The sequence below is a fragment of the Tachypleus tridentatus genome, chromosome 4 (genome assembly GCF_004210375.1).
Source record: "Tachypleus tridentatus isolate NWPU-2018 chromosome 4, ASM421037v1, whole genome shotgun sequence".
Lineage (NCBI taxonomy): Eukaryota > Metazoa > Arthropoda > Merostomata > Xiphosura > Limulidae > Tachypleus > Tachypleus tridentatus.
This window is the reverse complement of record NC_134828.1, coordinates 54142242-54156564: the sequence shown is the minus strand read 5'-3', so window position 1 is coordinate 54156564 and position 14323 is coordinate 54142242. Positions and strand designations below refer to the sequence as shown.

Genomic DNA, 14323 nt, shown 5'->3' with positions numbered 1-14323 from the left:
AGAGAGAACTGGGTGAGTAGTAGAATGAGCTTATCAGCTATTTATCAAGCTTTTAACTGATTGCATTCAATTAAAAGAATACTCTCACTAGGTGGATAGAAAAATTAATATGAAAACATGTTCTCACTTGAATTTACTAAAAAAAAAAGATAACACTATACAGTTCATGTTTTCACATGAAGAGCACATAGCTGTTCTTTATAGCTTTGTGCTTAACAGCAAACAAAAAGTATTTCAGTCACTTGGGCAGTTGGAATAATCAAAAACAGTAATAAAAAGAAACCTTAATTTTAATTATATGATCACTTTCATAACTCGTGATACAAATCAGACTGAAGAACTTGAATTGATTAAAAATAATGATAACAAACCATAATGATAAAATTTCCTTTACTGGACAGTTGGTATAAATTATTTTTGTGACATTAATTGATTTAGTATTTTGGCTACTAGATAGTTGGAGTGATAAAAAGAGTAATATTTTATTTTTGATTTTCAATTTTTATAAAAAAAATACATAGTTATAAATGCTATCCTGAGATAACTGTCTATATGTATAAAATAATTTTTTTTTTCTTTTAATACAAAGAAAATTATTTTAAAGGTTTTAATGTGTTTAAAATGTTTCTAAATTTTTCGGTAAATAAAATGCCAGTACAGATAGGTTGGAAATTATTAGTTAATTCATATGTACAGTTCACTGTTTTTTAGTTGTATTTAATATTAATAACATTTTACATGTAATAAACTTTAAACACAATTCAAGCACTGTCATAGTTACTGTTATGTGACATATAACCACCACTTGTCATTTATTGATTCTTAGGTTTTAAAAACATTTCATAAAGTTGGGATTAATTTTAAATGTGATTTATTCTTCAAAAAATATATTGTACAAACTTGTATGAGGTTTCTAAAGTTTTCAATACAAACACTACTACCTTATTAGACATGGCTAGTCTGATCAAAGTAGCTGTTAATCTAAACTACATGAATTTACAGTCAGTCGTGACAAGCAAGGGAACTTTGAATTCACTAAATGCCATAGATATCATCTTCAGCAGAAATCATATGGTATTAGTATTAGTTATTCATTGCAAAGTGGGGAATGGTTTATTTATTATAAGCTTATACATGTACATAATGCGTATATTCTTGTTAATATTAATTGATTTGGGGCATAGTTATTTGTTTGTTGGATGAGATTTTGAGGTATTTTTTATATCTGTCTTGAATATTCACAAATGTGAAAGCTATAATTAGCTACTAAAAAGTTGTACCAACAATATAATGATTTACAGTTATCAGGTTGCAATATACATTGACAAAGTAAACAATCCCTTAGATTTCTTTATACCTTCTTAATTTTTATCTTTCAGTTGTGTGACTTTCAGTTGCCTTTCTAAAATCAGATACTGATATTTTTAAGTGTATTTATTTAAGTGGTGAGACTCTCTTGTGAAGTTTCAGGCTTTTATCTGTGTTAATGTAACAAGTTTTTTTACACTGATATATTATTCATAAACTGCATAGTTTTGTTATACTATCATTTTCCAAGATTTCATTGAGGGGTAATTTTATCACAGTTCTATGATTTTCAGCACTTTGTGTAGTTGTTTTTTCTACTACCATCTTAAAATTTCAGTTTCAGTTTTGTATAGAAGTCAAGCTGAGACAGCTCATTGAGCAGTTTTGTATAGTAGTCAAGCTGAGACAGCTCATTGAGCAGTTTTGTATAGTAGTCAAGCTGAGACAGCTCATTGAGCAGTTTTGTATAGAAGTCAAGCTGAGACAGCTCATTGAGCAGTTTTGTATAGAAGTCAAGCTGAGACAGCTCATTGAGCAGTTTTGTATAGAAGTCAAGCTGAGACAGCTCATTGAGCAGTTTTGTATAGTAGTCAAGCTGAGACAGCTCATTGAGCAGTTTTGTATAGAAGTCAAGCTGAGACAGCTCATTGAGCAGTTTTGTATAGTAGTCAAGCTGAGACAGCTCATTGAGCAGTTTTGTATAGTAGTCAAGCTGAGACAGCTCATTGAGCAGTTTTGTATAGAAGTCAAGCTGAGACAGCTCATTGAGCAGTTTTGTATAGAAGTCAAGCTGAGACAGCTCATTGAGCAGTTTTGTATAGTAGTCAAGCTGAGACAGCTCATTGAGCAGTTTTGTATAGTAGTCAAGCTGAGACAGCTCATTGAGCAGTTTTGTATAGTAGTCAAGCTGAGACAGCTCATTGAGCAGTTTTGTATAGAAGTCAAGCTGAGACAGCTCATTGAGCAGTTTTGTATAGTAGTCAAGCTGAGACAGCTCATTGAGCAGTTTTGTATAGTAGTCAAGCTGAGACAGCTCATTGAGCAGTTTTGTATAGTAGTCAAGCTGAGACAGCTCATTGAGCAGTTTTGTATAGTAGTCAAGCTGAGACAGCTCATTGAGCAGTTTTGTATAGAAGTCAAGCTGAGACAGCTCATTGAGCAGTTTTGTATAGAAGTCAAGCTGAGACAGCTCATTGAGCAGTTTTGTATAGTAGTCAAGCTGAGACAGCTCATTGAGCAGTTTTGTATAGAAGTCAAGCTGAGACAGCTCATTGAGCAGTTTTGTATAGTAGTCAAGCTGAGACAGCTCATTGAGCAGTTTTGTATAGTAGTCAAGCTGAGACAGCTCATTGAGCAGTTTTGTATAGTAGTCAAGCTGAGACAGCTCATTGAGCAGTTTTGTATAGTAGTCAAGCTGAGACAGCTCATTGAGCAGTTTTGTATAGAAGTCAAGCTGAGACAGCTCATTGAGCAGTTTTGTATAGTAGTCAAGCTGAGACAGCTCATTGAGCAGTTTTGTATAGTAGTCAAGCTGAGACAGCTCATTGAGCAGTTTTGTATAGAAGTCAAGCTGAGACAGCTCATTGAGCAGTTTTGTATAGAAGTCAAGCTGAGACAGCTCATTGAGCAGTTTTGTATAGTAGTCAAGCTGAGACAGCTCATTGAGCAGTTTTGTATAGTAGTCAAGCTGAGACAGCTCATTGAGCAGTTTTGTATAGTAGTCAAGCTGAGACAGCTCATTGAGCAGTTTTGTATAGAAGTCAAGCTGAGACAGCTCATTGAGCAGTTTTGTATAGTAGTCAAGCTGAGACAGCTCATTGAGCAGTTTTGTATAGTAGTCAAGCTGAGACAGCTCATTGAGCAGTTTTGTATAGAAGTCAAGCTGAGACAGCTCATTGAGCAGTTTTGTGCTTATCATTAAACAAATCTTCTCACCATCAGTCTTTCACAGTTAAGTTCATTTTATAATATTATTACATAGAAAATTGTTACAATTGTGTTATGATTGCTGAAAAAATGTTAGCAACTGAGCAAATATTGAGATAGTGTTAACATAGTCCTCTGATTACAAATGTAAAAGTACAGTAAATTTACAGATTACACATTCAGCTATGAAAGTTGAATTTCAGCAGCAGAAAACAGAACTAGGTTGGCTGATTTTAACATTATTTCTGTAAATAACAGTAACATAAATTTGCCTAAAATTTGTTTTACAGAAATTTATAAATGATTTTAAAATTTATTTTTAAAATTGTAACTTATAATTAAAGTGGTTTAGTTATTACCAAATGCAACAGTTCAACATAATTTATTGTCACTTTCAAATGTAATTAATGAGCCAAAATTAAGGCTCTTTGACATAGGTCAGTTAATATTTTTCACTAACTTTTCTAGTTATGCTTTCTAGTAACTGTTACTACTCAAACATAATTTGTTACTATTGTATGGAAGTTAATTTGGTGGCTGGTAATCATGAGGTATTTAGTCGAGTATACAAGTTAATTGGGTTTAATGAACTACTATAAGAATAAATTGTGGGTGGGATAATTATATTTATGAAATATGGTTCAAGAGATATAATAATTCCTTAAATGGAATACTTTCAATGCACATTACATCAACCTGAAAGGTATACTCTTAACAAATTTTGTAATGCTAACAGCTACTAATCACTAGGGTAGAACATTAAAAATCTGTTATTTCTATTTTTTTTTGAATTTCACAAATTTTATGTATCACTCAGTATAACAAGCAAGGAATAATAACACATTGGGATTCAAGAAACAAACAAGAAATTTAATTACAAGTTCAAATTAATATGACAACTGCAGCAATTATTAGTTAATAGAATATATTTATATCATTCATTAGTTTACTTTTGTCTATTATCCAACTGTGTTAAATGCAACTGTAGATTAACATGAGTTATATCATGAGGACATAGTGATAACTTTAACCAATATGACCTTAAGGAAATTATATAACTGTGATCCACTTCCTTCTGTTGTTGATCCACTCAGGTAAAAACTAGGATAACATTTTCTTTCATCATTAAAAAATTGGCTTAGAAAAGCCAGAAATAAAACTTGTAATATTATTTGTGTAACTGAGTGTCAGAATTTTTTTTTTCTCTACAAGTGGATTTTCTCGACATCACTGACTGTAATATTATTGTATATCATATATTACACAGTATTGCATATACTTGTATCACAGCCATCTTAGTGATATATAAAATCTTGTAGTTACACATTTTCTCTCAAAATTGTCTATGTTATTTTGTTTTTGCTTGTGTAAAACAATGTAAATAATGATAGTTGAAACAAAGGAGCATAAAGAATATGATGAAATCCAAAGAACAAGTGTTTTTGATCATTAGTTAATTTCCAAATACTCAACATCTGTTGTAAAACAATTTTATAGTAAAGTCTTACCTATTTGTGAATAGTAGTTATCTCTGAAAGCTATTTATTGCCAACCAAGCTTATCTAATAAAATTAGTGGGCAAAACCATTTCACATATAGCCCTTCTGTTCTGGTTTCATTAGGACTCTTTTTTTTTTTTTTTTTTTCATGTATTGTAATTCTCTCCAATTGGGTATTTTTATAGGGACACAAGTATAACAACTAGATGTATTTAGGTTTTTTTTGTGTACTTGCAGGTTTAGTGACCAAAACAAAGATCCAGAGTTTCTTGTGCCTAAAAACCTACAGATGGTGCTGGATTCAGCAGTAGTGCAACCAGTAGAGCTTTTTCAGCTTCATTTCTACACAGAATACCAATGGCTGCTGGATTTTTCTGTCTGTGCAATTTTTGTTTACTTTGTAACAGAACTTTATTACTTTCTTCTAGCCCCAAGTGATGAGATTAATCTCAGTATGTTATGGTGTATGCTTGTTATAGGCTTTTCTTTGTATCCTTTTCTGTAAGTTTATTCATGCAGTTGGTTATACTAAACATCTGTCAAGTTATTTATAATACATTAGTGAGTTTGTTACCTTTTTTTTATTTGCTGTTAAGTGTTTCTAAAATTTTTTTTTAGATGTAAAAGATTCATGATGTGGATAAATTAGAGATTGTAGGAAAATTATATAATCTAACAGCCCACAAAAATGCTATCATAAACTTCTGCTTTTTATGCTACAGTTGTATAAGTAACACTTAAATGATCTTGTGTGGACATTGATGGTGGGCAGAGCACAGATAGCCCTTTGTGTAGCTTTGTGCTTAACAACAAGAACTTTAATGAACCACCAATAGTTTATTTTTGCAGTAGAAGTTAGTCATACCTTGAATGTAATTTTAATGATTTATATTACTGGCCAGATGTACTTTTAAATATAATTTGATAATAAGCCATCTGATTTTTTGCAATCTTTAATAAAATCTTGTTTGAGTCATTGTACATGGTCTTATTTAAAATTATAAAGGTTCATAGAAGCAGGCAATGTTATGAAATCAAGTCTTTGCTTTTGTTTTAGTGGCATGTAATTTTTTGAAGAAAATGTATATTTTAAATTGATCAACACAGAGTAATTATCACATGAACCATATTGACCCTTCAGGTTGTTTTATATTTTTTCCAAACTTTATTCATCAAATTACTTATGGCTCCAGGACATTTTTGGTTGCAGTGTATCTAATAACATGTGAATCACAAAAAGAAATAAAAGTATCAATAATTACAAACACAATAAAATAGTATTATTGATATTGCTGTCAATTCCATTAGTTACTGTTGAGGTTTAAGTGTGTTTTACATTTTAAAAAAATTAACATTTTACCAATTTCACTTGTTTAGTTCTTTACATTGAGTGTTTTAAACAGTATGCTTTACCATTTTGATCTCCCAACTAATGATTAGTATAAAAACAAATTGGTCATTTGAATGTTGAAAAGAAAACAAGTGGCATCTAGTTTTCCAGTTTCCTTGTATATACATAGAAGATGACGACAAACCATTTAAGCCATTCTCTTGTCTTTTTTTTTCATTTATTAGGTATATTTTATGGAAGTGAAAATTATATATTTAAAAACAACTGGTATGGGTCAAGAAAGCACCAGTATATTCGCTCCTCTTCAAATGCTTTCCGTACCCAGACCAGCCGGTTTTAAATATATAATTTCCTCTACAAGTGGGCTTTATCATCATGGATTTTTATGCAAGTGAATCACAATTGTGTAAATATTTTCATTAATAGATAAATTTTAAACTATTGAAATAAGAGCTGTTTATGGTACATTTTTTGGGTTTTTCTTTCAAAATTTTATATATTTTTGTATGCTGTTAACTTATATTAACAAATGTGGTTTCTAATACATTTTTTTTACCATTATCTTTTGTAGAGTCTCAAACTATTTTCACTACATATGCATGAAGATGTGTTTTTTTGTTATTTTGTATAATCACAAATTAAAATAGTTGTTACAATTACATATTCCATTATTGCTCATTTTACCAACTTTTACTGAGTAGATTTTACTGTAAGTAAACCTGTTGTGGAGCTTTATAAAGACCAATACTTTTCTGTTATGTTGTAATTAACTTGGACCAGAAAAGTTCTCTTCTCTGTGACAGCATTATATTTTAGTGGTGAAGAAGCACTTGGTGAAAGATCTCTTTGTCTAATGGCTGGACTGTTTTTCTTTGTTGTTGCTATGGCTGTTCTTATAACTGATGAAAATATTTTGGAGTTTGGACTTGATGCAGGTAAGTTTATAGTCCAATTAACTTGCTTTTGAAGAAACATATATTAGAGGTGTAATTGTATGTTACCCTTTGTTACATATTATAATCTTTTTTGGATGAGCCTTTGATTTATTATGCTATGTATGTTAATGTTTTATGATTTCAAATAGCCTGAAATTTTAAATTGAATTTAGATGGTAATTAAATGTAGAGATGTATCAAATTTATATTTGCCAACAAGATTGATACACACAGTTTTATTTTTAACACATATATATTTTAATATACAAACAAAAGTACAGTTTATAAAAATGATTATTGCAAATAGTTATTATAAATAATGATTTATATACAAAAGTTTTACAAACAACGAGTCTTCTGTCTGGTCTGAAACTGCATATGTTATCAACAGTTCATGATGATCATATTAATACTGTGTGTTGATACACAGGTACACTTCATTTAATAGAAATCTAGCTGGCTTCTTCATACATACGTTTTTTACATGTAAGTTGTATGATGTCTTCCTAGAAATTCTAACATCGAAAGACAGTTCACTGAAGTTAAACTCTTTGTAATGTTCAAAATCTATAAACTTTCCTGGTCAAATATCTTTATTTTCCCAATTGATAATTGTTAATCACCATTATAGCTTCTGAAGTTTGTAGAATACTAACTGTAGCAAGTCAACAATATAAAACTGTCTCTTGGTGTGTTGATTTATAAACTTTTAGGGTGAGGTTCATGTAAGTTTATTTGGCAGTAATGTTTGAAGATACACTAGTGCTTTCACAAAACGTATATTGTTGATTCTTACACTCGAGAATTTTCAACAAATTTAGAGAATAGATGGAACTTTCTCAATATACATTTAACAATATGTTTCATGCTTTTTAAATATATACTTAACTAAAACATCAATATTAAAATAAATATGTAAAAGAAAATACATTACACCTTATCAATTTTCATAGTGCTTCTTCAATTTTGCAAAAATTGGGTACTAGTTTTTACATGATATTCACTGACAGACATTCATATTTAAGCAAAGAAATTATTTTAATGCTAGCAAGAAAACCTGAAAACTATGGAATACTATTTATTTTCTTGCAGGAAACATCTACTAAAAAGCCATAATCTTGATCTGAAAAAATCAAGTAAACAACACTTTATACCACTATTAATTTAGACAAACAATAAAATAAAATGTGATTTAAAGCAAATATGATAAAAGACAAAACTGTTTTAACTCTGTGTTTTCTGCCCAGTAGATCTTTTCCAAAGCTACAGTATTTATAACTGATATTTTACTGTAGTGTTTTCTCTAATTTGTTTTCTTTTAAAATTTCAAGTCTTTACTTCACTCCATTTTTGAGACTTTGAAATTTCATTATCCATAAGACTGGCCAATTTGTTTTATTGTTTCTACTTTATGTAATATATTTTGGATGCATATAGTCCTGTATACCCTTGTGCAAATTAATTGAAACGAGATGGAAAATTACGATTATTTTCAGCTTTTTGCATTTTATTTTTGAGAATCCAAAAATTACTCACAAATTAATGCATGATATGACTGCCTTTATTTTTCAGAAGATAATTAATCTGCTTTGGTATCAAGTCCACGAGTTGACTGCAATCTTTACTCATTTTTGGATCACGGTACCACACCTCAATTATAGCCTCAATTAGCTTATCTTTCGTAGTACAGTCTTTTCCCTGAAGTCTTTCTTTACAAATTGCCTAAAGATTTTCAATAGGATTTAAGTCCAGAGAGTTTCCAGGCCAGACCAGCACCTTTATTTGCATTGTAGTCATAAAATTCTTCACAAGTTTCGATGTGTGGCACAGAGCCAGATCTTGCTGAAAAATGCCAGATCCATCTGGAAATCTTTTTCAATTCTGGAACAACTCTTCTCTGCAAAACTTTGATGTACTGTGGTCATCGCATCATACCTTCTACGATATGTAAGCCTCCGACACTATAGTAGCTGAAAAAGCCCCAAAACATATTCTTCAAGGGATGTTTTACGAACTGATTGATGTGAGATTCTCGAAGTTTCTCACCTTGAGATCTGCAAACATGCAGACTTCTTTGACCCTGTACGAAGAAATAAGTCTCGTCACTGAATAACACCTTCCTCCATTGTTCTTGCGTCCAGTTCTTGTATTTCAGACCCCATTGATACCGTTTTTTCTTCATTGAGTTGGTAAGATGTTGTTTTTTGACTGGTCTCCTTGCCCTTCTAATGCAATTTTGAATGACGTAATATTCCTCAAAATTTCATCATATATCCCAAAAATAGATCGACCATACTGCAAAACACAGTTAATGACACCGTCTTTGTGAAAAAATGACTATTAAAGGAAATCAACGAGTTCAGCGAGTCTACACAGGCTGCCATGCTGAAGATATTGTAAAATGACCATTTGTTTCAATTAATCTGCACAAGGGTGTATGTGGAATTTACTTGTAGATGAACTATTTCTCCAAGTGTTTTACTTACAATGTGATTCTTATTACTAAGATATCAAACATACCACTATGGCCATCATGATTATGTACACCTCTCATAACTGTTTTAAATAATTCATTTATGTTTATGAAAAAAAAATACCTAAATTAACTTTTAAGTAATTATTATAAGGTGCTGAATCAAAATATACCCATGGTAGATAGAAAATGAAACTTAAACTTTGTGTTTGTATTGGCAATCAAAGGATTAAGAAAATTGCTAATGACTTTGATGTTATTTTGAATATTAGATTTCTATAAAGTCTGGTACAATGATTAATTTTACCTTGATAATAGGGCCAGGTGGTTAAGGCACTTGACTCGCAATCCGAGAGTCTTGGGTTGGAATCCCCATTACACCAAACATGTTTGCCCTTTCAGCTGTAGGGTCATTTATATTGTGATAGTCAATCCCACTATTCATTGGTAAAAGAGTTAGCAGTGGGTGGTGATGACTAGGTGCCTTCCATCTAGTCTTACACTGCAAAATTAGGGGTGGCTTGTGCAGATAGTCCTCAAGTAGCTTTACGGGAAATTAAAAAAAAAAAAAAAAAATTCTTTATAGTCAATTTGTACTATCTAGCACATATTACCTTTTAGTGTAACTGGTATTTTAAACTTGTTAAAATTTCAATAATCTCTCTGTTTTCAAATGTTCTTTTATTCTCATCCTTCAGAAATAACAATTTGATGAAATACTTGTAAAAGATTCAACTGAAAGAGTTTTTGTTGGTTTTCTGTGATCATTAATTATGACTGCTAAAAGCCTAATATCATTTACCATGTCAATAGAAAGAAATGGAGATTTGTACATGACTTTGAGATATTGGTAATTTCTACATAAGATGAAAAATCCAAGATAAAAATTAAGAAATTCTTTAAACACAATTCTATAAATTACTTTGCAAAACAATTTATACATGTAAAGTAACTTTCTGAGGCTGTAATTCACCTTCACAAACAGAATAATTCAATACCTTTGTGCATCTGCCTATGGAATTTGCATACACTATCCTTGAATTATATCCACCATAAAAAAAACATTGTTAAATGTGAACTGTCCTAATTCATGATGTGATGATAGCCCTCTACCAATAAGATAGGGACAAAACCTCCTTTTGCAATAGCACTTGAATTAACTTCATTAATTTTCTTGATATTATCTACAATAGGTGCATTTTAAAATTGTTAATCAGTCATGTGAGATTTGTGATAGTGTACAACTGGATTTATTTTTTGAAGTTTAACTGGTTCGATGGTCCTGTTTCACATAGTGATAATGGCTTATTTAATTTCACTTAGTATAAAAGTACATTTGGTGCTGACCCATCATTATGAATTCTCAAGTAACAGCAACTTCCATTTTGTCCTGTGATGGTGACAGTGTTATTAACAAAGGACATGTGGCCATTGGCAGCTTATTATCTGTTGAGAATATTACAGCCATTGTTCAACATGTTGCGAGTTCCTTCATGTACACTAGGCCTCCTTCTATCTGTTTGGTCATCACTCCTCTCCAGCTTAAACATGGCCAAAAATGATTTTGACTGATTGTGTCCACCACCAGGGTTTGCTTTAGGCACAGCTTTATCCGTAGAGGAAAATCCTCACCCATCTAAGCTTTCTTGGCATGAGTTTGTGGGTATAGTATTTCTTTCTTTTTCCCCGTGTCTTTTTGTTCCTTTAAGTTGGTATTAGATCTCCTCTTCCTCATACTTCTTTAGCTCTTTTTTTTATTTATTTATTTTACCCAAGGATGCCATTCTCATGTATGGGATCTGTCCAGTACATTTCCATAGAGTTGGACTCTCTGGTCATTTAGTCTTTCTTATTCCATTCGTGTCATCCTTTAACTCTATCCATCTATTGGCATGTGGCTGGTGTTTTGACATTGATTCATCCACCACTTCCTTCCTCTAGATTGTCCTACTATGTCAACTTTTTTGGCCTTTTTCACATAGTTGTCACCATTGCTAGTTATTGGACTGTTTTATGAAATACGTTTCACTTTTCTCTTTATTGATATGTTTTTCTTCCTCTGTCTTTTTCGCTTTGTTCAGATCCTTCCTTCTTCATCCTCCAGTGTCTTAGCAAGTATGTCTGTGGACTTACAATGCTAAAAACCAGGTTTTGATACTCGTGGTGGGGAGAGCACAGATAGTCCATTGAGTAGCTTTGTACTTAATTCAAAACAACATTCCCTCCTTCCTTTTTCATCTTTTTTTTTTCCAATTGTGGCTGGGGTCTTAATTTAGTTTTATATGCTTCTTTTGAATCTCTGGCTTCATGTTTCTTATGCCATCTTCTCTGGAGACATATTTCTTTCTTCTTGCCTGTGGTCACCATGGTTCATATGTATATACCATCGATGCTTTCAACACTTTCTGCTAATTTGCTTGCTTCACTACCCAGACTGAGTCTTCCTTCCCAAGATATCTACTATTAGAGAAGGTGATCTCTTGTATCTCCTTCCTTTCGATTTGTCACCTCTATGGTCCTTCAGTCCTAGATCATTTTCTGTGTCCAGTTGGTGTTGTATCTCAATTTTGGGGTCCCTGATATCATTTTTACCTTGAGCGCTTTTCGTCAGAGACCATTGCTTACTCTCCATTACAGATAAGTCTGCTAACTCTTTCAGTTATATTCTTCCTTAGATAGTAATGCTTGCAGACTCGCATTTTATCAAATTGGATTTGTTACATATCTCACTGTCTTGCATCTCAACTTTGCTGACCCTTGAGTAAGTTCCTTCTGGCAGCATGTGAATAGATCTACATATGTTTGTCTCATTCTTTTGCTTTCTTTTCCTATTCTTTAAACTGATAAAATTTTAATTTAAGTGAATAATCAAAGTAATATTTTTGGTTATAAAAGTAATGTTTAAAAGGCTAATATTTCTGTGTAGTTCTTTAATTTTAATTTAGACATATATAATATTAATCTTTTTTTTTTTTTATATATGTAGCATATACCAGTTTTAATGAAAGTGCTTATACATTTCTTGAAAACCAGGGCCTGAACTCAAGGTATGTTGTACTTTCCTATCTAAGTATGTAAACTGGCTTCCAAAAATGCCTCATGTTTTTTTGGATGTTTATAGTAAGTTTCTTAGGTTTATAAGTTAATTTTTTAACATTTTCATTTTTCTAAATAGGAAATTTGTTTTGCTTGGTAAGTGTATCTTATTGAAGAGGACTTCAAATTTATAGTTGTTTATATATAGAAAAAATATTTTAACATCAAAATATGTCACTATATAGGATGTTTTTATTATTATTATTCTCAAACCCATGCCCAAATAGAGTCTGGTTTGGAAATTGTCTTAACAGTATGAATATTAAGTTAAGAAGTTTCACAAATAAAATTATGATATGCAAGGTATTTTTATTCAATTTTAATGTTTTTTTTTACTTTCATAAATTAAACAAAACTGTATATATTCAAATGGTAATACAATTAAAATGATTAAGATAATTTGTGTCTAAGAACTATACTGTAATAATGTTGTAAAGTGATTGGAGCACCTACTAATAAAGTCATTGAAGGTGTTTGAATGAGTAATTTAGAGAACTATAAACATTTACACAAATTTATATGACCCAGTTGTGATAAACATGAAAAAAAGAAAATTTGGATTTGGTCCTTGAAGTATAACTGTAATAAAACAAGAGGTTGTGGTAATACCCCACCTTATTTTGCCAGCAAATCCAAACAGTTGGATAGGGACCCTACCACAGTAATAGAATGAGATTATGAACACCCTTAAAATTTAATCTGTAATGACAACTCATTTTTAAAATAAAATCTTTTTTCTCTTGGATGGAATATTATTGAAGGCCAAGAATGAGTACACTGTTGTAGAACTGTCAGACAATTCCAGAAAAGGCCACAAGCCCAATAGCCTTTCACAGGAACTAGCAGTTATATCTGCCCAGAGGATGGGTATTTCTGCTTGTCTAGAAATATGAAAATGTCTTGCTTTTCTGTTGCAACATGTATGAGAACTACTAAAGAAAAACAAAATTTTAAAGTTTTTATTTTTTGATTGTTTTTATATTTGGTACTTCATCCTTTTTTACTTTTTATTTGTTAAATCTGAAATATATATTTTTTGGAAATTTCAATTGTTTTATTTATTGCTCAGCTTTAAAAATACTGTCTTATAAAAATATTAACCAGTTATGATTGGTGATGATCTGTGCTGTAGTTTCAGAGATTTGAGTTTTGTTCGCATACATTGCAATCTACATTGTAATAGAATAAACTACTTAGAGTATTTTTATTGTTTGTAACATAATTTTGACAGGAAAATAAACTAACATTTATTAAAAATGAACTAATGTAATGAAGGCTTCTCAGTTTCGGGCTAGAATATAAAGCTAGTCTTTGAGAAAACATTTTGAAAGTGTAACTGTCAAATTAGTAACATAATCAGTTAAGAATTCACAATTCCTTTATAGCTTAGGCTCAGATATTTAAATAAAAATTTTATATGCCTACTATTGTATAATATATTGGTAATGCACTATGTGATAAATAATATGCTTTGCTTAAAATTAACAGCTTTATTAAAAAGTGATTATTTTAGATATTAAAATATTGTTTCATATCCTGTAGAAAACATCACTGGAAAATATGTTTCTCTTGTTATAATGCTGGTAAGAAATGTAATGTTGAATAAAAATTGATGCAAACATTATACAGAAGTAATAAGATTAAGTAAGTTTAGTAATAAAAAATGCAGCTTATCTTTCACTGATCATACTCTAAGGAAACTGCTTGTTTTTATTATAACCAAGTGCCTTTACAT

The 14323-nt window shown here is 31.0% G+C and overlaps 1 protein-coding gene across 4 annotated transcripts in view; it reads left to right on the top strand.

Moving 5' to 3' along the window:
• The window catches only part of emei (transmembrane protein 161-like emei), a 45465-nt gene that overhangs the window by 17803 nt on the left and 13339 nt on the right, over positions 1-14323 (top strand). For all 4 annotated transcript variants that reach the window (XM_076498600.1, XM_076498601.1, XM_076498603.1 and 1 more), the window contains 3 exons: positions 4971-5222; positions 6865-7019; positions 12479-12539. In XM_076498600.1, the coding sequence (XP_076354715.1) occupies positions 4971-5222; positions 6865-7019; positions 12479-12539 (468 nt within the window). The remainder of the gene's footprint in view (positions 1-4970; positions 5223-6864; positions 7020-12478; positions 12540-14323) is intronic.